The sequence below is a fragment of the Bufo gargarizans genome, chromosome 7 (assembly GCF_014858855.1).
Source record: "Bufo gargarizans isolate SCDJY-AF-19 chromosome 7, ASM1485885v1, whole genome shotgun sequence".
Taxonomy (NCBI): Eukaryota; Metazoa; Chordata; class Amphibia; order Anura; family Bufonidae; genus Bufo; species Bufo gargarizans.
Window position 1 is genome coordinate 108,944,209 of NC_058086.1, and position 26,639 is coordinate 108,970,847.

The window sequence follows — 26,639 nt, forward strand, 5'->3', positions numbered from 1 at the left end:
CTCGTCCCCGTCTGCCATCGGCTGCTCCTTTCACCCCGACACTGGATATTTTCATCCGCGCATGATGAGAAGCAGCAACCGTGGTGCAGGGACCAGGAGCGGCGTGAGAGCGGGACAAGTATATTCACTGTGAGGGGCACAGCATATGGGGGACATTTTTATAGTATTGGATAACCCCCTTTAACACTTCTATTTTTAGGGGTATTCTTAAATAGCAGCATTTTTCTACACCTGTGCCCAAAATTTTTGCACAGTACTTTATATAAAAAGAATTTATCACAACATTAATAGGCAAATTTAGAGTTTAGTAGTTTAGAAAAGTTGGGTAACAACTTCTGCAGAGACGTAAGGGGGGGCCACACTTCTATGAGCTGTGCGCTGCGATTGGCCAGCGCTGCAGCAAGGGACACCCTAATACAAAAACTCTGCCCAGTACAGAGGGATCTGCAGACACCGGACCTGGGCGCCGCTCTGCCCACAGATAGTTAGTTTTTACTTTTTAAACTAGTGAAATGTCCTCTTTAAAGGACCAGGCCATTTTTCTGCAAATCTGACCAGTGTCACTTTATGTGGTGATAACTTTAAAACGCTTTGACTTATCTAGGCCATTCCGTCACATATTCTACTTCATGACACTGGTAAAAAAAAAAAAAAAAAAAAAAAAAAAAATATTTATTAATTAATTAAAAATTTGGAAAAAATAGCAAATTTCCAAGTTTCAATTTCTCTACTTCTATAATACATAGTAATACCTAAAAAAAATAGTTATTACTTTACATTCCCGATATGTCTACTTCATGTTGGGATCAATTTGGGAATGACATTTTTTGGGGATGTTACAAGGCTTAGAAGTTTAGAAGCAAATCTTTACATTTTTCTGAAATTTTCAAAAACCCACTTTTCAAGGACCAGTTCAGATTTGAAGTCACTTTGTGAGGCTTACATAATAGAAACCACCCAAAATGACCCCATTCTAGAAACTACACCCCTCGAGGTATTCAAAACTGATTTTACAAACTTTGTTAACCCTTTAGGTGTTCCACAAGTATTAAAGGAAAATAGAGATACAATTTTAAAATTTCACTTTAGCAGATTTTCCATTTAAATTTTTTTTTTTTCAGTCACAAAGCAAGAGTTAACAGACAAACAAAACTCAATATTTATGGCTTTAAAATCTGTAGTTTACAGAAACACCCCATATGTGGTCATAATCTGCTGTACGGGCACACAGCAGGGGGCGCAGAAGGAAAGGAATGTCATACGGTTTTTGGAAGGCAGATTTTGCTGGACTGGCTTTGACACCATATGTCCCATTTGAAGCCCCCCTGATGCACCCCTAGAGTAGAAACTCCAAAAAAGTTACCCCATTTTAGAAACTACAGCATAGGATGGCAGTTTTGTTGGTACTATTTTAGGGTACATATGATTTTTGGTTGCTCTATATTACACTTTGTGAGGCGAGGTAACAAGAAATAGCTGTTTTTGGCACCGTTTTTATTTTTTGTTATTGACAACATTCATCTGACAGGTTAGATCATGTGGTATTTTTATAACCAGGTTGTCACGAACGCAGCGGTACCTAATATGTATGGGGTTTTTTTTGTTTTGTTTTTTAATGTAAATTTTACACTTATTTTTTTGTTTAAAAACTGAAATCATGTTTTAGTGTTTCCATAGTCTGAGAGCCATAGTTTTTCCAGTTTTTGGGTGATTATCTTGGGTAGGGTATGATTTTTTTTGGGATGAATGACTGATTGGCTCTATTTTGGGGTGCGTGTGACTTTTTGATCCCTTGCTATTCCACTTTTTGTGATGTAAGGTGACAAAAAAAAAATTGCTTTTTTTACAGTTTTTTTTTTATGGTATTCACCTGAGGGGTTAGGTCATGTGATATTTTTATAGAGCTGTTCGATACGGACACGGCGATACCTAATATGTATAGTTTTTTTTTCAATTATTTATGTAAGTTTTACACACGAACACCTTTTTTAAAACAAAAACAAAAAAAAATATGATGTTTTAGTCTCTCCATATTCTGAGCCATAGTTTATTTATTTTTTGGGCAATTGTCTCAGGTATTTTGGTGGGCATACACCTTTTTGATTGCTTGTTGTTGTACTTTTTGTGATGTAAGGTGACAAAAAAAAATGGTTTATTTCGCAGTTTTTATTTTTTACGGTGTCATCTGAGGTTAGGTCATGTGATATGTTTATAGAGCCGGTTGATATGGATGAGGCGATACCCAATATGTATACTTCCCCCCCCCCCCCCCCCCTATTTTTTACCTTTTTTTTTTTACTTTTTTTGTGGGGAAATGATATTTTTTGTTTATTTTACTTGAAAGATAATTTGTGAGGGGGAAAACTGAATTTTTTCACTTTATTTTTTTTACGTCAACTTTTGGGGGTCTAATCCTTTACAATGCATTTCAATACTTCTGTATTGGAATGCATTGGCTGTATGAGTAATACAGTTAATATTACTTATACAGCTTCCGGCCTGTGAGATCCAGGGGGCTAGATCTCACAGGCTTGTCACCGGAAGGCAGCGCGATGCCCACCTCAGGCATCGTGCTGCCTTCCATGCCATCAGGTCCCCCCTACAGCCCCACGGGAACCCGATGGCACTCCCGCTGCAACATAAAAAGCTGCAAACCTCAGGTCTGAATTGACTTGCGGTGATCGCCGACATTGGGGGGGGGTGTCACACGACCCCCCTGGGCATTGAGCCAAGGTGCCTGCTCAATGATTTGAGCAAGCACCTTGTTATGATCACCACCCACCGGTACGTCGTGTGTCCTGAAGTGGTTAAATAGAGTAAATGGCAGTCATGAATAATAGATATGATGAGCATAAGGGGAACCTACAGCACAGTGGCAAAAATCTAAATTCCCCATAAACACCAATGTTGTCTTACCATGGACAAATCACGATTATTATTCTTCAGCTTCTCCTCCTGACGTTCTACAATAATGAAAAGTTACATTATAGTCCCATTTTAAACATGCAAGTACAATTTTGCAGGGTACTTTCCGTGACATTCACAGATTTAACTTCAGTAGTACTAAACATGCTTTGCATGGACTACTGGGAGAACTACTTAGCCATTCTAAATTATTTCAAAGTAGATTACAATAAATGCAATATATAATACATCTAAAATAATAATATGGCGAGTGGTTCAAGGAGCTCTTAGGCTACTTTCACACTAGCGGAACGGACCTCCAGCAGGCTGTTCCGTCGGGTGAACAGCCTGTCGGATCAGTCTTGCCACTAGTGACCATGTGCCCCCGGACTGCCGTTCCGCCCCCATTGACTATAATGCGGGTGGGGGCGGAGTTCCGTCAGAGGCACAGCAGCCCAAGGCGAGAGGCTGTCGGAATAAAAATATGGCATGTCCGACATTTATTCCGTCAGCCTCGCGCCGTGCCTCCGCACCGCCCCCATTATAGTCGATGGGGACAGAGCGGCAGTCCGGGGGCAAGCGGTCACTAGCTTTTACTTATCCAAGTCATTCTGAGATTGTTTTCTCGTCACATGATGTACTTCATGACAGTGGTAAATTTTAGTAAAAATATTTCATTTTTATATATTAAAAAAAATACCAAATTTACCAAAAATTTTGAAAAATTTGCAATTTCTCTGCTTTAAAAACAGATAATGATGATACCTTCTAAAATAATTATTACTTTACATTTCCCATTTCTTTGGGACGTTAGAAAGCTTAGAAGTTTAGAAGAAAATCTTAAAATTTTTAAGAAAATTTCCCAAACCCACTTTTAAAGGACCAGTTCAGGTCTGAAGTCACTTTGTGGGGCTTAGGCTACTTTCACACTAGAGTTTTTTGCGGATCCGTCATGATCTGCAAAAACGCCTCCGTTACAATAATACAACCGCATGCGTCAGTCATGACTGATCCGCCTTGAGCACCATTAAAAGTCAATGGGGCAAGGATCAATTTTCTATTGTGCCAGATTGTGTCAGAAAAATGATCCATCCTCCATTAAATTACATTGTGTGCCAGGACGGATCCGTTTGGCTCTGCTTCATCAGGCGGATAGCAAAATGCTGCGCGCAGCGGTTTGGTGTCTGCCTCCAGAGTGGAATGGTGACTGAACGGAGGCAAACTGATGCATTCTGAGCGGATCCTTTTCCATTCAGAACGCATTAGGGCAAAACTGATCCGTTTTGGACCGCTTGTGAGAGCCCATGATGGATATCAGAATCGGAAAGCCAAAACGCTAGTGTCAAAGTAGCCTTACATAATAGAAACCACCCATAAATGGCCCCATTTTAGAAACTACACCCCTCAAGTTATTCAAAACTGATTTTACAAACTTTGTTAACCCTTTAGGTGTTCCACAAGTATTAAAGGAAAATGGAGATGACATTTCAGAATCACTTTTTTTGGCAGATTTTCCATTTAAGGGTACTTTCACACTAGCGTTTTTCTTTTCTGGCAGAGTTCCGTCCTAGGGTCTCTATACCGGAAAAGAACTGATCAGTTTTATCCCCATGCAGTCTGAATGGAGAGCAATCCGTTCAGGATTCATCAGGATGTCTTCAGTTCAGTTATAAACTAAACTAAAGACTAAACTAAAGACTTGCCTGAATGCCAGATCAGTCCTTCCGGTCTGAATGACACCGAAAAGACAAATGCGGCATTTCAATTTTTTTGACTGATCAGGCATTTTTAAGACTGATCATGATCCTGATCAGTCTTACTAATGCCATCAGTTGGCATACATTTCGCTGAATCCGGCAGGCAGTTCCGGCGACGGAACTGCTTGCAAGTGTGAAAGTAGCATTAATCCATTTTTTTTCCAGTAACAAAGGGTTAACAGCCAAACAAAACTATTTATTACCCCGATCTGTAGTTTACAGAAACAGCCTATATGTGGTTGTAAGGCCTCTTTCACACTTGCGTTGTCCGGATCCAGCGTGTACTCCACTTGCCGGAATTACACGCCGGATCCGGAAAAACGCAAGTGTACTGAAAGCATTTGAAGACGGATCAGTCTTCAAAATGCTTACAGTGTTACTATGGCAGCCAGGACGCTATTAAAGTCCTGGTTGCCATAGTAGGAGCGGGGGAGCAGTATACTTACAGTCCGCGCGGCTCCCGGGAAGCTCCAGAATGACGTCAGAGCGCCCCATGCGCATGGATGACGTGCGATCACGTCATCCATGTGCGTGGGGCGCCCTGACGTCACCCTGGAGCGCCCGGGGAGCCGCACGGATGGTAAGTATGCTGCTCCCCGCTCCCCTTTACCATGGCTGCCAGGACTTTAGCGTCTTGACAGCCATGGTAACCATTCAGAAAAAGCTAAACGTCAGAGGAGGCAATGCGCCGAAACGACATTTAGCTTAAGGCTGGATCCGGATCAATGCCTTTCAATGGGCATTAATTCCGGATCCGGCCTTGCGGCAAGTCTTCATTATTTTTGGCCGGAGCAAAAAGCGCACCATGCTGCAGTATTTTCTCCTGCCCAAAAAACTTTCCGTTACGGAACTGAAGACATCCTGATGCATCCTGAACAGATTTCACTCCATTCAGAATGCATTAGGAAAAAACTGATCAGGATTCTTCCGGCATAGAGCCCCGACGACGGAACTCTATGCAGGAAGAAAAGAACGCAGGTGTGAAAGAGCCCTAAACTGCTGTACGGGCACACGGCAGGGCGCAGAAGGAAAGGAGTGCCATCTGGTTTTTGGAGGGCAGATTTCACTGGGATAATTTTAAGTTGCCATGTCACAATTGAAGACCCCCTGATGCACCCCTACAGTAGAAACTCCAAAGTCATTTTTTATTTTTTTTGGGCGATTGTCTTAGGTAGATACTTTTTTGCAGGATAAGACGACGGGTTAATGGGTACTATTTTGGGGTGCTTATGACATTTTGATTGCTTGGTATTACACTTTTTGTTATGTAAGGTGACAAAAAATGGATTTTTTTATACCGTTTGTTTCGTGTTTTTTTTTTACGGTGTTCATCTGAGGGGCTAGGTCATGTGATATTTCAATAGAGCAGGTTGTTACGGACACTGCAATGCCCAATATGTCAAATATTTTATTTTTTTCCCTTTTAACACAATAAAAGAATTTTTGAAAAATAATCATGTTTTAGTATCTATATTCTGAGAGCCAGTTTTTTTTTGCCTAATGTCTTTTATAAGTGCTCATTTTTTGCGAGATAAAGTGACAGTTTGATTGGTACCATTTTGGGCGGCATACGTCTTTTTGATCATCGCTTGGCGTTGCACTTTTTGTAATGTAAGGTGACAAAAAAAGGTTGTTTTAGCACAGTTTTATTTAATTTTTTCTACGGCATTCAGGTGACGGGTGGATCATCTGATATTTTTATAGAGCTGGTCGTTACGGACGGGCTAATATGTCTGCCTTTCTTTTTGTTTTATACAATTTAGTGTGTTTTATTTTGGGCAATTTTTTTTTTTTACTTGAAACTTTATTTTTATTATGAAAAACACTTTACCTTTTTATTTTTGTCCCACTCTGAGACTTCAACTTCTGGGGTCTGATCCCCTCTGCAATGCATTACAATACAACCTGTATTGTAATGCATTGGCTGTCAGTATGCAGACAGCCTGCCTATGAGACCCAGCCTCTCTCAAGCTTCCGTAGGAGGCAAGACCCGATGGAGATGCGGAGGGCACCCCTACCCTCCGCATGCCGCGGTCAGCTTTGAACACGGCATACATTGGTGTCTTCACCGGTGCAGGCGTATGCAGCAGGGGCACAACTGTCAGTGACTGCCAGATGCATGCTGCTGATCGGGCGGGTGCAGCTCCTTCACCCGCCCAATCAGCCCGCCGTACATGTACAGCGCTGGTCCACTACGAGTTAAATAGCGTTGTGCTAGTTTTCAAATATAGATAGATTGCCATTATGTTGAGAGAGTGACATTTCAGTGTAAGTCATGACATGTCAGGTAGGCAAATACAAAAAAAAAAAAACTACAGTGTGAATGTTTTGTGGTGCTCTTTCTTCACTTTGGTGCATTTTTGGGGGGTCCATGGATTTTTTGTTTTTCTACAAGAAATAAAGGACAGAAAAATGCTTATAAAAACACATTTAATTTCTAGTCTAAAAGTGAAACAATGAACACATGAGGCTGATACATTACATGCAAATTTGCAACATTTGTTCTTTAACACAATGTTTACTACATATTTGGAGTTAAAAACGTTAAACTTAAAGCAATATTACCTATTTTTTTCTTTTGTGTGCGTCCGGCAGATTCTGTTATAGCTTCTTTTTTCTTTTCCACTGGAAGAGAATCATGTCAGTCAACTTTAAAGGGAATCTGTCATCAGAAAATGACCTATAGCTTAAAGGGGTTGTCTCACTTAAGCAAATGGCAACAATAGGTAATTTTCTGCACAGATCACGTTTGGGCAGTCAACTCCTTATCACAGTTGAATGACATGTCGTCTAGACAGACCAGTCAGACAACTTATGCTATTATTCACACGAACAGGACAACCGTCAAAAATAGTACCTCCCATTTTTGGCTGTTTTTACAGCCAGATAGACCCTCTTGCAGGCATGCTCAACTTGCAGCTGTTGTAAAACTACAACTCCCACAATGCCCTGCTCTAGGCTTATAGCTGTAGGCTGTTCGGGCATGCTAGGAGATGCAGTTTTGCAACAGCTGGAGGGCTGCAGGTTAAGCATGCCTGCCCTATTGAAATAAATGGGACGGTTTTTAAAGAAAATGTCATCAGAAAACAACCTATTGTTTAACCACCTCAGCTCCCCTAGCTTAAACCCCATTAATGACCAGACCACTTTTTACAATTCTGCACTACACTACTTTCACAGTTTATTGCTCGGTCATACAACTTACCACCCAAATTAATTTTACCTCCTTTTCTTCTCACTAATAGAGCTTTCATTTGGTGGTATTTCATTGCTGCTGACATTTTTACTTTTTTGTTATGAATCGAAATTTTTGCAAAAAAAATAAAAATAAGACATTTTTCCCTTTCAGTTGTAAATTTTTTTCAAATAAAACTACATTTCTATATACATTTTTCTCTACATTTATTGTTCTACATGTCTTTGATAAAAAATAAAAAAAATGCAATAAGTGTATATTGGTTTGGGTTAAAGCTATAGCGTTTACAAACTATGGTACAAAAATGTGAATTTGCGCACTGACTTTCTGAGCACCTGTCACATTTCCTAAGGTTCTACAATGCCCAGACAGTAGAAACACCCCAAAAATGACCCTATTTCGGAAAGTAGACACCCTAAGGCAGGCATGTCCAAACTGCGGCCCTCCAGCTGTTGCAAAACTACAACTACCAGCATGCCCTAATAGCTGTAAGCTATCCAGGCATGCTGGGAGTTGTAGTTTTGCAACAGCTGGAGGGCCGCACTTTGGACATGCCTGCCCTAAGGTATTCGCTGATGGGCATAGTAAGTTCATGGAAGTTTTTTTTTTTTCTTACAAAGGCTCATATTCCACTAACTTGTGCCAAAAAAATTAAATTTTACATGAACTCGCCATCCCTCTCACGGAATACTGTGGGGTGTCTTCTTTCCAAAATGGGGTCACATGTGGGGTATTTATACTGCCCTGGCATTTTAGGGGCCCTAAAGCGTGAGAAGTCTGGAATATAAATGTCTAAAAAAAAATTACGCATTTGGATTCCGTGAGGGGTATGGCGAGTTCATGTGAGATTTTATTTTTTGTCACAAGTTAGTGGAATATGAGACTTTGTAAGAAAAAAATTAATAATTTCTGCTAACTTGTGCCAAAAAATAAATAAAAATCTTCTATGAACTCGCCCATGCCCCTCAAAAGTGATCTTTATAGCGCCACAGCAATTTTACGGTGTTTTTGCAGTGATCAGAAAAAAAATTAAAAATTCTGTCACTGCGGTGGGACTGAACGCAAGTGTGCGCACAAGATCAGGCTTGACCGGGCAAACACTGCGTTTTTTTGTAGCGCCTATAGAACATGTCCTATTCTTGTCTGCAATTGCGGACAAGAAAAGGCATTTTCTATATAGTTCTGGCAATGTGTGGATCCGCAAAATGTGGAAAGCACATTGCCGGTGTCAGTGTTTTGCAGATCCGCGGTGTCCGTGTTTTGCGGATATGTAGATCCGCAAAACACATACGGACGTCTGAATGGAGCCTTACAGGGGGGTGATCAATGACAGGGGGGGGGGTGATCAGGGGTTAATAAGTAACGGGGAGGGGGGGGGGGGGAAGTGTAGTGTAGTGTTGTGCTACTTATTACAGAGCTGCCTGTGTCCTCTGGTGGTCGATCCAAGCAAAAAAAAAAAATATCACATCTACAGCCTGACAGCGAATGATCGCCGCTGGCAGGCTGTAGATCAACTAGTTTACCTCCGGATCCAGTGAGCATGCGTTCACAGGAAATCTCGCGTCTCACAAGATTACGCGCCGGCGCGTCCAGGAGGAATAACCCGGCTGCCGGCAGGATGCAATCCTGCGTTAGGCGGTCGGGTAGTGGTTAAATCAGGGATGCCAACCTGCGGCCCTCCAGCTGTTGTAAAAACTCCCACAATGCCCTGCTGTAGACTGATAGCTGTAGGTTGTCCAGGCATGCTGGGAGTTGTAGTTTTGCAACATTTGGAGGGACAGAGGTTGGGCATCCCTGGTTTAAATCATGTTTTTATGTTCAACATACTTTTAAATAATTTTTGGTGGTGTTATTTTAAATTTTCCATGTTAATATCTTTATTTAAAAGGGATTTCCGAGATTTGATTACAGTTGTTTGAGAAAGCACCGTCACTCGGCCTAGGGAAAGCAGCAAGCTACTGCGAGCGCCAGTACCTTCTCAAACAGCGGATCTGTGGGGGTCCTGAGTGTTGGACCCCCACAGATTATATATTGATGACCTATCCAGAGCATAGCTCATCAGTATTAACATCTCTGAAACAAAAACCATAAGATCCTGCAGTTTTCGCCTCGGTCACTAAGCCTAATAATAGGCACCCCATCTAAGGCTACTTTCACACTAGCGTTCGATCGGATCCGTTCTGAACGGATCCGATCATATTAATGCAGACGGAGGCTCCGTTCAGTACAGATCCGTCTGCATTAATAACTTAGAAAAAATTCTAAGCGTATAAGTAGCCCGAGCGGATCCGTTCAGACTTTCAATGTAAAGTCAATGGGGGACGGATCCGCTTGAAGATTGAGCCATATGGTGACATCTTCAAGCGGATCCGATCCCATTGACTTACATTGTAAGTCTGAACGGATCCGCTCGCCTCCGCACGGCCAGGCGGACAGCTGAACGCTGCAAGCAGCGTTCAGCTGTCCGCCTGTCCGTGCGGAGGTGAGCGGAGCGGAGGCTGAACGCCGCCAGACTGATGCAGTCTGAGCGGATCCACTCCATTCAGACTGCATCAGGGCTGGACGGAGGCGTTCGGGTCCGCTCGTGAGCTCCTTCAAACGGAGCTCACGAACGGACCTATGAACGCTAGTGTGAAAGTAGCCTTAGTCTATACACGCCACTTTTCTGAGGTTACCTGCTTATCTGTCATTCAAATCCTGCCTGTAGTAATATTCTCTCTGTGTATAGATAAGACAGGATCCACCATACACAATAGGTGATTGTGCAATGAAAGAATAGATGGCTTTTACAATGACCTCTGCACAAGTCACAGAGCATGCCTAGAAAACTCTCCCATAGAAGTCAATGTTTGCCCTGTGTAATAGTGCCGCCGACACCTGATGGATGAGAAAACACTTGTTTATTGGGTGAAACCACTGTTGATGTGGACATCAAAATCATAATTTCTGGCCAGCAGACCGTCCTGTGTAAAGAATCTGTAACCCAGAAACAATTATCCATCGAGATGTGTGATCACAGTAGCAAACAAGTCCCAATATAAAGAAGATGATGAGAAGCATCATTCCCGATAACTGCTTGCAGTCGGCCCTTGTAAAGGGGTCTTAAAGTAGTTATCCAGGATTTTCATATTGATGTCCTATCTTCAGAATAGTACATCAATATGTGATGGTCAGGGGTTCAACTACCAGGACTCCTGGCGAAAACCACTGTGCTCACTCGAGCTATGCCGAGTGCCACGGCCTCCTTACAGCTCACCAAGCACAGCGTCGTACATTGGGTAGTGGTTGACCTTAGTATCGTAGCTAAGCTCCATTCACTTGATGTTGCGCCTGGGCCACGTGACAGATGTACGGTGATGTAAATGTCCAAGGAAGATGGCTCAGATCTCATGGAGTGGCCTCATCATACAGCTGATCGACATGGGTCCCGGGTGTCAGAACCCCACAATCGGAAATTGATGACCTATCCTAAGAATAGGCCATCAATATGAAAATCACAGCTAACCCTTTTAAGACCAGGGATGATAGATAGATAGATAGATAGATAGATATCTCTAACAAAACAAAAAAAGTTTTATGTCCAAACGTGTGGCCCCTTTTAAAGCATCAGTAGTGAAATTCACCAATTAAAATGTATACAATTACAAACTTCCTTTTATGCATGTGAATGCAATATACGGTGCAAGGTAGAAATGGCTAAGACATAACTTACATTTTTTACTTTGCTTTTCCACTTCTGCTTTTAACCTCTTGTACTTCTCTGTCCTGTAAACTAAAACCCATGTGATGCCTAAAAAAAAGAATAAATAAATGAATAATCGTGAACTTGGTCGCAGAAGGATTGGTTCATAATTATGTCATGATAACTACACATCAGCCCCCGAGCACAGAACATGGCAGGAGCTAAAATATATCTAGTAACAGCAGTGTCTTAACCCCTTCAGGACCCAGGCAGTTTTGGGGAAATTTGGCATGCGTCACTTTATGTGGTAGTAACTTTGGAAAGCTTTTACTTATCCAAGCGATTGAGATTGTGGTCTCGTGACACATTGAAATTTACCACTGTCATGAAGTACAGTCAATATTTTTCATTTTTAGTTTAAAAAAAAAAATTACAAAGTTTACAAAAAAATGTGACAAATTTGCAACTTTCCAAATTTCCATTTCTCTGCTTTTAAAACAGATAGTGATACCTCATATAGTTACTAGAGATGAGCGAATTTCGTATTTAGAAATTTGTTCAAACTTTGTTTACTCGTATAAGCTGAATTGCGTTATGGATTCGGTTACCACGGACCATAACGCAATTCCGTTATGCATTTAGTCATAGAATTGCCTTATGGTCCGTGGTAACGGAATCCATAACGCAACTCACCTTCAACCAACAAAAGTGAGAACGAAGGAGAGCCCGGCAAGTCACAGGAATTCTAGAAAATACCTTTGCCCTGCGCGATTTAGCGCAGAGCAAAGGAGGGAATCTGAGCATGAACTGCTCCGATGTTCAAGTCAGGGGGGCTGCCTGGGTGAAAATGGAAATATTAAGATTTTTTTTTAAGTTTTAAACAATACAACCATTTTTCAAATGAAAAAAAATCATGTTTTAATCTCTCCATATTCTGAGAGCCATAGTTTTAGTTTTTTGAGCGATTGTCTTAGGTAGGGTCTCATTTTTTGCGGGATGAGGTGACTGTTCGATTGGTACTATTTTGGGGGGGCATACTTTTTTTTGATCGATTGGTGTTGCATTTTTTGTAATGTAAGGTGATTGTATTTAGCACAGTTTTTACTTTATTTTTCTACAGAGTTCAGGTGAAGGGTTGGATTAGGGCTGAAACAATTACCCGAATTAGTAACATAGTACATAAGGCCGAAAAAAGACATTTGTCCATGCAGTTCAGCCTGTTATCCTGCAAGTTCATCCAGAGGAAGGCAAAAAATAAAAATAAAAAACCTGTGAGGTAGAAGCCAATTTTCCCCACTTTAGGGGAATAAAAAAAAATTCCTTCCCGACTCCAATCAGGCAATCGGAATAACTCCCTGGATCAACGACCCCTCTCTAGTAGCTATAGCCTGTAATATTATTACGCTCCAGAAATACATCCAGGCCCCTCTTGAATTCCTTTATTGTACTCACCATCACCACCTCCTCAGGCAGAGAGTTCCATAGTCTCACTGCTCTTACCGTAAAGAATCCTCTTCTATGTTTGTGTACAAACCTTCTTTCCTTCAGACGCAGAGGATGTCCCCTCGTCACAGTCACAGTCCTGGGGATGAATAGATGATGGGATAGATCTCTGTACTGACCCCTGATATATTTATACATAGTAATTAGATCTCCCCTCAGTCGTCTTTTTTGTAAAGTGAATAACCCTAATTTTGATAATCTTTCAGGGTACTGTAGTTGCCCCATTCCAGTTATTACTTTAGTTGCCCACCTCTGGACCCTCTCCAGCTCTGCTATGTCTGCCTTGTTCACAGTAGCCCAGAACTGTACACAGTACTCCATGTGTGGTCTCATTTGTAAAGTGTTAGGACTATGTTCTCATCACGGGCATCTATGCCCCTTCTGATGCAACCCATTATCTTACTGGCCTTGGCAGAAGCTGCCCGACACTGGTTTTTGCAGCTTAGTTTGCAGTTTATTAAAATTCCTAGATCCTTTTCCATGTCAGTGTTACCGAGTGTTTTACCATTTAGTATGTACGGGTGACTTGCATTATTCCTTCCCATGTGCATAACTTTACATTTGTCAGTGTTAAACCTCATCTGCCACTTATCTGCCCAAGCCTCCAATCTATCCAGACCCCTCTGTAGTAGTATACTGTCCTCTTCAGTGTTAATTACTTTACACAGTTTAGTGTCATCTGCAAAAATTGAAATTTTACTATGCATGCCTTCTACTAGAACTTACCTCCTCATAGAAACTGATTAAATTAGTTTGACATGATCGATCCCTCACAAAGCCATGCTGATATGGCGTTATTTGCTTATTTCCGTTGAGACACTCTAACATAGCATCAGAAAACCTTCAAACTGTTTACCCACAACAGATGTTAAACTTACCGGCCTATAGTTTCAAGGCTCTGTTTTTGGACCATTTTTGAATATTGGCTCCACATTTGCCATGCGCCAAGCCTGTGGGACATTCCCTGTCAGTATAGAATCTGCAAATATCAGAAATAAGGGTCTGGCTATGACATTACTTAATTCTCTTAGGATACGGGGGTGTATGCCATCCGGTCCTGGCGATTTATCTATTTTAATCTTTTTAAGTCGCTGATGTACTTCTTCCTGGGTCAGACAGGACACTTAAAGAGGACCTTTCACTCGTATACAAACTAAAAACTAACTATCTGTGGGCAGAGCGGCGCCCAGGGGTCCCCCTGCACTTACTAGTATGCCTGGGCGCCGCTCCGTTCGCCTGGTATAGGCTCCGGTGTCTCAGCTCTGTCTGTTGTATTGGACTGATTTTTTGTAGGAGGCGTGTCCCTTGCTGCAGCACTGGCCAATCGCAGCACACAGCTCATAGCCAGTCTATGAGCTGTGTGCTGCGATTGGCCAGCACTGCAGCAAGGGACACGCCTCCTACAAAAAAAATCAGTCCAATACAACAGACAGAGCTGAGACACCAGAGCCTATACCGGGCGAACGGAGCGGCGCCCAGGCATACTAGTAAGTGCAGGGGGACCCCTGGGCGCCGCTCTGCCCACAGATAGTTAGTTTTTAGTTTGTATACGAGTGAAAGGTCCTCTTTAATGGGGAATTTATTTCAACATTCAGCATTTCATCTGACAGTTTATTTTCCTCAGTGAATACATTGGAGAAAAAAATATTTAACAGCTTTGCTTTCTCCTCGTCGCTCTCTGCGACTCCCCCCTCATTACTCTATAAAGGACCGACACCTTCAGATTTATACTTTTTAACATTTATATAATTGAAGAACATTTTAGGGTTAGTTTTACTCTCTTTGGCAATTAATCTCTCGGTCTCTAGTTTGGCCGCTTTTATTTGTTTACATGTTCTATTTTTTTCCTTATAGTTTTTCAGTGCTACCCTCCTCTTCTAGTGTTTTATATGCTTTATTTTTGTCATTTATTGCTTTCTTTACAGTTCTATTTATCCACATATGACAGAATGCCTTTAGAGGCATTCCGTTATTCATTCCGTCATAATAGAAGTCTATTGGCTGCAAAACGGATCCGTCCTGTTTCCTTTATGCAGACGAGGACTCCCCTGCATAATGGAAACGGGACAAATCCGTTTTGTAGTCCATAGACTTCTATTATGACGGAATGAATAACGGAATGCCTCTAAAGGCATTCCGTCATAGAATTGCATTATTGTCCGTGGTAACGGAATCCATAACGCAATTCGGCTTATACCAGTAAGTGAAGTGTGAATGAATTTAAAAATATGAAATTCGGTCATCTCTTATGAAAAACACTTTTTTTAACTTTTTATTTTTGTCCCACTCTGGGACTTCAACATCTGGGGTCTGATCCCCTCTGCAATGCATTACAATACATCCTGTATTGTAATGCACTGGCTGTCAGCTTTTATGCTGACAGCCTGCCTGTGAGATCCAGCTTAAGAGGGTTCTGTAGAAGACGAGCACCGATGCCTATGGAAGGCATCTGGCTGCCTTCTGTGCCATCGGGTCCCATCGGGTCCTCGTCATTGCAGCGCGGGGACCCAATGGAGATGCAGAGGGCACCCGTACCCTCCACAAACCACGTTCAACTTTGACCACGGCATACAAGGGATTAATACGCCGACATCAGTGTTTTCACTGATGCCGGCATATGAAGCAGGGGCCCGGCTGTCGGCAACTCCCGGGTCCAAGCGGCTCATCAGCCGGGCGCAGCTCCTGCACTCGTACGATCAGCGTGTCGTACATGTACGGTGCTGGCCCTTAAGTCACGTCCACCAGCGCCGTACATGTACGGTGCTGGCCCTTAAGTCACGTCCACCAGCGCCGTACATGTACGGCGAGGTTCCTCTACGGCAGGCATGTCCAAACTGCGGCCCTCCAGCTGTTGCTAAACTACAACTCCCAGCATGCCCTAATAGCTGTAAGCTACCCAGGCATGCTGGGAGTTGTAGTTTAGCAGCAGCTGGAGGGCTGCAGTTTGGACATGCCTGCTCTACGGGTTAAAGTGCAATGGAGCCAAGCAGACGACATGATACAAGTCCTCCTAACAAAACAATGAAGAAATGCAGTTGCATACTCTGCACAAAGATATCCACCGACTCTGACATTAGTCACTTCGCGCTCAACTAGGGCTGAAACGATTACTCGATTGAATCGAGTAAATCGACACAAAAATCCTTGATGCATCAAGGATTTGTTTGTGTCATGTGACCACGGAGTGGAGTGAAACGCTTACTATTACTCACTGCTTGTGTACTCCAATCATGGCAGTACAACGTTCAGTACCGGAAGGCAGGCAGTTACACGGACACAGAGGCTGTAGTCCGCAGGCAGTGCGCAGGACACCTCAGGCTCACAGCAAGGACTCGGCGCAGGAAATTGGAAACTGCACCTCAAAGCCAGTATATTAGGCGGCCAGTGACACCAGCTGCGTTTTGTTCCTCCTTCATTGCTGCCCGAGGTGAAGAGCAGAAAATGTACCCTGCCGCACCCAGAAGAGTGCAGAGTCTGGTTAGACGCGACTCAGCTTAAAGAAGAAATGCCACCTGTGTAGGGAAGGAAGGTGGCACCATCCTGTGGAGGAGAACGGTGCTCAGGCTGAGAGCCATGGTGTCTGGATCTATGCACCCTGCTTGCAAGTCACATGTGTAAGGGATGAGAATCTATTTTGTATGAACATGTCCTCCATCTTGTGTATATGGGAAATTTAGGTCAGGTCCTAAATGGAGCTTACAGGGTTAATCTAAAACAAGGCACGAAAAGGTCAGCTCACGTGTGCACCCACAATGTGTGGGGGGGGAAGGAAGGAGAGAGGAATGGAAACATACATATGGTCTTATGATCTACTGTATTTTTCGCCCTATAAGACGCACCTAGGTTTTTGAGGAGGAAAATTAGAAAAAAATTGTGGGTTTTGAACTAATGGGGATCTGTGGGCGACACTGTTACGGGGGGGAACGATCTGTGGGCGACACTGTTACGGGGGGGAACGATCTGTGGGCGACACTGTTACGGGGGGGAACGATCTGTGGGCGACACTGTTACGGGGGGGAACGATCTGTGGGCGACACTGTTACGGGGGGGAACGATCTGTGGGCGACACTGTTACGGGGGGGAACGATCTGTGGGCGACACTGTTACGGGGGGGAACGATCTGTGGGCGACACTGTTACGGGGGGGAACGATCTGTGGGCGACACTGTTACGGGGGGGAACGATCTGTGGGCGACACTGTTACGGGGGGGAACGATCTGTGGGCGACACTGTTACGGGGGGGAACGATCTGTGGGCGACACTGTTACGGGGGGGAACGATCTGTGGGCGACACTGTTACGGGGGGGAACGATCTGTGGGCGACACTGTTACGGGGGGGAACGATCTGTGGGCGACACTGTTACGGGGGGGAACGATCTGTGGGCGACACTGTTACGGGGGGGAACGATCTGTGGGCGACACTGTTACGGGGGGGAACGATCTGTGGGCGACACTGTTACGGGGGGGAACGATCTGTGGGCGACACTGTTACGGGGGGGAACGATCTGTGGGCGACACTGTTACGGGGGGGAACGATCTGTGGGCGACACTGTTACGGGGGGGAACGATCTGTGGGCGACACTGTTACGGGGGGGAACGATCTGTGGGCGACACTGTTACGGGGGGGAACGATCTGTGGGCGACACTGTTACGGGGGGGAACGATCTGTGGGCGACACTGTTACGGGGGGGAACGATCTGTGGGCGACACTGTTACGGGGGGGAACGATCTGTGGGCGACACTGTTACGGGGGGGAACGATCTGTGGGCGACACTGTTACGGGGGGGAACGATCTGTGGGCGACACTGTTACGGGGGGGAACGATCTGTGGGCGACACTGTTACGGGGGGAACGATCTGTGGGCGACACTGTTACGGGGGGGGAACGATCTGTGGGCGACACTGTTACGGGGGGAACGATCTGTGGGCGACACTGTTACGGGGGGGAACGATCTGTGGGCGACACTGTTACGGGGGGGAACGATCTGTGGGCGACACTGTTACGGGGGGGAACGATCTGTGGGCGACACTGTTACGGGGGGGAACGATCTGTGGGCGACACTGTTACGGGGGGGAACGATCTGTGGGCGACACTGTTACGGGGGGGAACGATCTGTGGGCGACACTGTTACGGGGGGGAACGATCTGTGGGCGACACTGTTACGGGGGGGAACGATCTGTGGGCGACACTGTTACGGGGGGGGAACGATCTGTGGGCGACACTGTTACGGGGGGGAACGATCTGTGGGCGACACTGTTACGGGGGGGAACGATCTGTGGGCGACACTGTTACGGGGGGGGAACGATCTGTGGGCGACACTGTTACGGGGGGGAACGATCTGTGGGCGACACTGTTACGGGGGGGGAACGATCTGTGGGCGACACTGTTACGGGGGGGAACGATCTGTGGGCGACACTGTTACGGGGGGAACGATCTGTGGGCGACACTGTTACGGGGGGGAACGATCTGTGGGCGACACTGTTACGGGGGGGAACGATCTGTGGGCGACACTGTTACGGGGGGGAACGATCTGTGGGCGACACTGTTACGGGGGGGAACGATCTGTGGGCGACACTGTTACGGGGGGGAACGATCTGTGGGCGACACTGTTACGGGGGGGAACGATCTGTGGGCGACACTGTTACGGGGGGAACGATCTGTGGGCGACACTGTTACGGGGGGGAACGATCTGTGGGCGACACTGTTACGGGGGGGAACGATCTGTGGGCGACACTGTTACGGGGGGGAACGATCTGTGGGCGACACTGTTACGGGGGGGAACGATCTGTGGGCGACACTGTTACGGGGGGGAACGATCTGTGGGCGACACTGTTACGGGGGGGAACGATCTGTGGGCGACACTGTTACGGGGGGGAACGATCTGTGGGCGACACTGTTACGGGGGGGAACGATCTGTGGGCGACACTGTTACGGGGGGGAACGATCTGTGGGCGACACTGTTACGGGGGGGAACGATCTGTGGGCGACACTGTTACGGGGGGGAACGATCTGTGGGCGACACTGTTACGGGGGGGAACGATCTGTGGGCGACACTGTTACGGGGGGGAACGATCTGTGGGCGACACTGTTACGGGGGGGAACGATCTGTGGGCGACACTGTTACGGGGGGGAACGATCTGTGGGCGACACTGTTACGGGGGGAACGATCTGTGGGCGACACTGTTACGGGGGGGAACGATCTGTGGGCGACACTGTTACGGGGGGGAACGATCTGTGGGCGACACTGTTACGGGGGGGAACGATCTGTGGGCGACACTGTTACGGGGGGAACGATCTGTGGGCGACACTGTTACGGGGGGAACGATCTGTGGGCGACACTGTTACGGGGGGGAACGATCTGTGGGCGACACTGTTACGGGGGGGAACGATCTGTGGGCGACACTGTTACGGGGGGGAACGATCTGTGGGCGACACTGTTACGGGGGGGAACGATCTGTGGGCGACACTGTTACGGGGGGGGAACGATCTGTGGGCGACACTGTTACGGGGGGAACGATCGTGGGCGACACGTTACGGGGGGGAACGATCTGTGGGCGACACTGTTACGGGGGGGAACGTCTGTGGGCGACACTGTTACGGGGGGGAACGATCTGTGGGCGACACTGTTACGGGGGGGGAACGATCTGTGGGCGACACTGTTACGGGGGGAACGATCTGTGGGCGACACTGTTACGGGGGGGAACGATCTGTGGGCGCACTGTACGGGGGGAACGATCTGTGGGCGACACTGTTACGGGGGGGAAACGATCTGTGGGCGACACTGTTACGGGGGGGAACGATCTTGTGGGCGACACTGTTACGGGGGGGGAACGATCTGTGGGCGACACTGTTTACGGGGGTAACGATCTGTGGGCGACACTGTTACGGGGGGGAACGATCTGTGGGCGACACTGTTACGGGGGGGAACGATCTGTGGGCGACACTGTTACGGGGGTGGAACGATCTGTGGGCGACACTGTTACGGGGGGGGAACCGATCTGTGGGCGACACTGTTTACGGGGGGGAACGATCTGTGGGCGACACTGTTACGGGGGGGAACGATCTGTGGGCGACACTGTTACGGGGGGGAACGATCTGTGGGCGACACTGTTACGGGGGGAACGATCTGTGGGCGACACTGTTACGGGGGGGAACGATCTGTGGGCGACACTGTTACGGGGGGGAACGATCTGTGGGCGACACTGTTACGGGGGGGGAACGATCTGTGGGCGACACTGTTACGGGGGGGAACGATCTGTGGGCGACACTGTTACGGGGGGGAACGATCTGTGGGCGACACTGTTACGGGGGGGAACGATCTGTGGGCGACACTGTTACGGGGGGGAACGATCTGTGGGCGACACTGTTACGGGGGGAACGATCTGTGGGCGACACTGTTACGGGGGGGAACGATCTGTGGGCGACACTGTTACGGGGGGAACGATCTGTGGGCGACACTGTTACGGGGGGGAACGATCTGTGGGCGACACTGTTACGGGGGGGAACGATCTGTGGGCGACACTGTTACGGGGGGAACGATCTGTGGGCGACACTGTTACGGGGGGGAACGATCTGTGGGCGACACTGTTACGGGGGGGGAACGATCTGTGGGCGACACTGTTACGGGGGGGAACGATCTGTGGGCGACACTGTTACGGGGGGGAACGATCTGTGGGCGACACTGTTACGGGGGGGAACGATCTGTGGGCGACACTGTTACGGGGGGGAACGATCTGTGGGCGACACTGTTACGGGGGGGAACGATCTGTGGGCGACACTGTTACGGGGGGGAACGATCTGTGGGCGACACTGTTACGGGGGGGAACGATCTGTGGGCGACACTGTTACGGGGGGGAACGATCTGTGGGCGACACTGTTACGGGGGGGAACGATCTGTGGGCGACACTGTTACGGGGGGGAACGATCTGTGGGCGGACACTGTTACGGGGGGGAACGATCTGTGGGCGACACTGTTACGGGGGGGAACGATCTGTGGGCGACACTGTTACGGGGGGGAACGATCTGTGGGCGACACTGTTACGGGGGGGAACGATCTGTGGGCGACACTGTTACGGGGGGGAACGATCTGTGGGCGACACTGTTACGGGGGGGAACGATCTGTGGGCGACACTGTTACGGGGGGGAACGATCTGTGGGCGACACTGTTACGGGGGGGAACGATCTGTGGGCGACACTGTTACGGGGGGGAACGATCTGTGGGCGACACTGTTACGGGGGGGAACGATCTGTGGGCGACACTGTTACGGGGGGGAACGATCTGTGGGCGACACTGTTACGGGGGGGAACGATCTGTGGGCGACACTGTTACGGGGGGGAACGATCTGTGGGCGACACTGTTACGGGGGGGAACGATCTGTGGGCGACACTGTTACGGGGGGGAACGATCTGTGGGCGACACTGTTACGGGGGGGGAACGATCTGTGGGCGACACTGTTACGGGGGGGAACGATCTGTGGGCGACACTGTTACGGGGGGGAACGATCTGTGGGCGACACTGTTACGGGGGGGAACGATCTGTGGGCGACACTGTTACGGGGGGGAACGATCTGTGGGCGACACTGTTACGGGGGGGAACGATCTGTGGGCGACACTGTTACGGGGGGGAACGATCTGTGGGCGACACTGTTACGGGGGGGAACGATCTGTGGGCGACACTGTTACGGGGGGGAACGATCTGTGGGCGACACTGTTACGGGGGGGAACGATCTGTGGGCGACACTGTTACGGGGGGGAACGATCTGTGGGCGACACTGTTACGGGGGGGAACGATCTGTGGGCGACACTGTTACGGGGGGGAACGATCTGTGGGCGACACTGTTACGGGGGGGAACGATCTGTGGGCGACACTGTTACGGGGGGGAACGATCTGTGGGCGACACTGTTACGGGGGGGAACGATCTGTGGGCGACACTGTTACGGGGGGGAACGATCTGTGGGCGACACTGTTACGGGGGGGAACGATCTGTGGGCGACACTGTTACGGGGGGGAACGATCTGTGGGCGACACTGTTACGGGGGGGAACGATCTGTGGGCGACACTGTTACGGGGGGGAACGATCTGTGGGCGACACTGTTACGGGGGGGAACGATCTGTGGGCGACACTGTTACGGGGGGGAACGATCTGTGGGCGACACTGTTACGGGGGGGAACGATCTGTGGGCGACACTGTTACGGGGGGGAACGATCTGTGGGCGACACTGTTACGGGGGGGAACGATCTGTGGGCGACACTGTTACGGGGGGGAACGATCTGTGGGCGACACTGTTACGGGGGGGAACGATCTGTGGGCGACACTGTTACGGGGGGGAACGATCTGTGGGCGACACTGTTACGGGGGGGAACGATCTGTGGGCGACACTGTTACGGGGGGGAACGATCTGTGGGCGACACTGTTACGGGGGGGGAACGATCTGTGGGCGACACTGTTACGGGGGGGAACGATCTGTGGGCGACACTGTTACGGGGGGGAACGATCTGTGGGCGACACTGTTACGGGGGGGAACGATCTGTGGGCGACACTGTTACGGGGGGGAACGATCTGTGGGCGACACTGTTACGGGGGGGAACGATCTGTGGGCGACACTGTTACGGGGGGGAACGATCTGTGGGCGACACTGTTACGGGGGGGAACGATCTGTGGGCGACACTGTTACGGGGGGGAACGATCTGTGGGCGACACTGTTACGGGGGGGAACGATCTGTGGGCGACACTGTTACGGGGGGGAACGATCTGTGGGCGACACTGTTACGGGGGGGAACGATCTGTGGGCGACACTGTTACGGGGGGGAACGATCTGTGGGCGACACTGTTACGGGGGGGAACGATCTGTGGGCGACACTGTTACGGGGGGGAACGATCTGTGGGCGACACTGTTACGGGGGGGAACGATCTGTGGGCGACACTGTTACGGGGGGGAACGATCTGTGGGCGACACTGTTACGGGGGGGAACGATCTGTGGGCGACACTGTTACGGGGGGGAACGATCTGTGGGCGACACTGTTACGGGGGGGAACGATCTGTGGGCGACACTGTTACGGGGGGGAACGATCTGTGGGCGACACTGTTACGGGGGGGAACGATCTGTGGGCGACACTGTTACGGGGGGGAACGATCTGTGGGCGACACTGTTACGGGGGGGAACGATCTGTGGGCGACACTGTTACGGGGGGGAACGATCTGTGGGCGACACTGTTACGGGGGGGAACGATCTGTGGGCGACACTGTTACGGGGGGGAACGATCTGTGGGCGACACTGTTACGGGGGGGAACGATCTGTGGCGACACTGTTACGGGGGGGAACGATCTGTGGGCGACACTGTTACGGGGGGGAACGATCTGTGGGCGACACTGTTACGGGGGGGAACGATCTGTGGGCGACACTGTTACGGGGGGGAACGATCTGTGGGCGACACTGTTACGGGGGGGAACGATCTGTGGGCGACACTGTTACGGGGGGGAACGATCTGTGGGCGACACTGTTACGGGGGGGAACGATCTGTGGGCGACACTGTTACGGGGGGGTGATCTGTGGATGGCACTGTTTCTGGTCAGTAGTTGTAGAGGTGCCCAGTATTATGGTGTACCAGCTAGATGTGCCCTACCTGAGGGCAGCAGAATCTAGTGACCCTGCACCTCAATCCGAATCTCTGTTGGCAGCATGTAAGGCCAGACAGCCACCAGTGAGCGTATGACCGTGACAGGTCCCGTGCTGACCTCCCCTCCTCTCACAGGATCGCACAGTATTAGGGTACATTCACACCACCGGATTTATGGGTCCACTAATCGCAAAACAGGTGCAGACCCATTGATTAAATGGGGGCGCAAAAGATGTGGACAGCACACCACGTGCTGTCCACATCCATAGTTCCGTTACACAGCCCCACCAAAAATATAGAGCATGTCTTATTCTTAGGGCTGCAACGATTAATCGATGTAATCGATTATATTCGATAACTGGATTCGTTGTCGACGAATCCAGTTATCGAATAATCGCCGATTCGTTGCTATTCGGGCGGGCGGGCGGGCGCTGCATCTTTATTTTACCTTTTTACAATGACGCTCCCGCTCCTGTAACAGCCAGGCAGAGCGGACGGCGGCGTAACGTCACTCAATCACGTGACGCGCCTGCTCCGCCTCCTTCATTCATGAAGTGGGCGGAGCAGGCGCGTCACGTGATTGAGTGACGTTACGCCGCCGTCCGCTCTGCCTGGCTGTTACAGGAGCGGGAGCGTCATTGTAAAAAGGTAAAATAAAGATGCAAGCGCCGGGGCTGTTAGGGGGAAGGGGGGTCTGTGTATAGCACTGCTATGGGGAGGGGGGAGGATCTGTCTATAGCACTGCTATGGGGAGGAGGGGGGGGTCTGTGTATGGCACTGCTATGGGAAGGGGGGTCTGTGCACTGTTATGAGGAAAGGGATCTGTGCACTGTTATGCCCATAACAGTGCACATATCCCCCTCTCCATAACTACGCCGTCCACAGATCCCCCATAATAGTGTCGTCCACAGATCCCCCATAATAGTGTCGTCCACAGATCCCCATAAACGCCGTCCACAGATCCCCCATAAACGCCGTCCACAGATCCCCCATAATAGTGTCGTCCACAGATCCCCCATAATAGTGTCGTCCACAGATCCCCCATAAACGCCGTCCACAGATCCCCCATAAACGCCGTCCACAGATCCCCCCCATAAGTGTCGTCCACAGATCCCCCATAAGTGTCGTCCACAGATCCCCCATAAGTGTCGTCCACAGATCCCCCATAAGTGTCGTCCACAGATCCCCCATAAGTGTCGTCCACAGATCCCCCATAAGTGTCGTCCACAGATCCCCCATAAGTGTCGTCCACAGATCCCCCATAAGTGTCGTCCACAGATCCCCCATAAGTGTCGTCCACAGATCCCCCATAAGTGTCGTCCACAGATCCCCCATAAGTGTCGTCCACAGATCCCCCATAAGTGTCGTCCACAGATCCCCCATAAGTGTCGTCCACAATTTGTTTTAATATGGCCTTTGAACATAATTTTTCAAGTAAGATCATATAAACCTCTGTTTTGTAATTTTGTCGTTTTTCCCGATTAATCGATTAATCGTAGAAATTAATCGGCAACTAATCGATTATTCAAATAATCGTTAGCTGCAGCCCTACTTATTCTTGTTCACAATTGCGGACAAGAATAGGCATTTCTATCAGAGGGCGGACCGTGCGTGTTTCGCAAAATGCAGAACGGACATTGCCAGTATCCCTGTTTGCGAACCTGTTTTGGTCTTGTGAATGTATCGGTATACTGAAGGCACTGGGGGAAACTGATGCAATTGGGCTGATCTTTTCCAAGCCTGCAGCTAGGGGTGTACCTAGTCACCGAAGCAGACTTTGGATTCCCATTTTAAAATGTTTTTACAAGTGTAGAATCTAAGGCTGAAGTCTTGCGAGACTTCGAATGTGACAAATTTTGCCTCTGCGCAGCACATACATTTTACTCTGTATGTAGACAGGACTCCGAACAGCATTAAACCAAAGTTGGGGGGAAAAAAATCGACTTTGGATCTTGAATCCGCTCACCCCTACTTGTGGCCAGTAATAATCCTTATTTCTTACAAAAACAACCATATAGTCAGCCATAGCAAGGAGAACACTTATCCACCTAAACAAGGTTCTCACTTTCCCTGGCCATTAGGACACAGTGGTGATCTATTCAGGCTTGAGTTCTCCCCATACTCCAAGGACATACTGATCGGGAACTCAGACTGTGGGGACAGCGGTAATGCTAATGTGTGTATGTCAGCGCTATAATAAATCCATAATAGTCAGCGCATCAGAAAATTAGGCAAACTGCTCCCTTCATGCCACGCCCTGCGCAGACACACTCACCCTCCGCCAGCAGCGCCGTGCACACCGATATAAACACGATCAGCAAGGTGTCCGCAAACATAGTGCTCATGGTGCCGGAGAACGGTGCCCACACACAGGAAAGGCACAAGGCAGCGCCGCCGTGACGTCACCACGCACCGCTCGCGTACCGGAAGTCCGAGGAATGCTGGGAGCCGAAGGACAACTACTCCTAAGGGGGTGTTACTGACACTGGTTTGCTATGAGGACTCGGTCCTTCTTACAGGTGGTGGGCTGGGCTATAGCTGCCTCACAGTGCCTTTCCTAAGTAAGGACCTGCGCAGAACCCTTTCTCTCAGGGTCTCTTACATTTACAGTTGCACCAAAAAAAAAAAAAAAGTAATACAGGTGAATGGTAGAAAATAACGTTTTTTATGTTTGTTTCATTTTAACGTTTCAAAACTGAGGGTTGTTTACTAAAGACAACTTATCCCCAGAATAGGGGGTTCCTGAGCATGAGGCCTCTTGCTCACGAACAATGTGTGCTGGCGCTGGCAGTGGACTACAAATTGCACGGGCACCAACCAGGGTGATGCCGCATGCGGATCGCGAACCCTTTTGCTTGAATGAGGTCTGCAATCCATCCGTCCCGCAAAAAGATGGAACTTGTCCTATCTTTTTGCGGAACGGAAGCACGGAACCCCACAAAAGCCCTCTGTAGTGCTTCTGTAGGGTCCCGTTCCGCA

General features: G+C 48.3%; 1 protein-coding gene across 1 annotated transcript in view; it reads right to left on the minus strand.

The window, feature by feature from the left end:
* Nucleotides 1-26,091, minus strand: part of TMCO1 (transmembrane and coiled-coil domains 1) — a 65,559-nt gene extending 39,468 nt beyond the window's left edge. The window contains exons 1-4 of the mRNA XM_044302114.1: nt 25,936-26,091; nt 11,570-11,647; nt 7,227-7,286; nt 2,917-2,963 (exon numbers count right to left, since the gene is read on the minus strand). Coding sequence (XP_044158049.1) covers nt 2,917-2,963; nt 7,227-7,286; nt 11,570-11,647; nt 25,936-26,005 — 255 coding nt within the window. The 5' untranslated portion in view covers nt 26,006-26,091. The remainder of the gene's footprint in view (nt 1-2,916; nt 2,964-7,226; nt 7,287-11,569; nt 11,648-25,935) is intronic.
* Nucleotides 26,092-26,639: the final 548 nt, after the last annotated feature.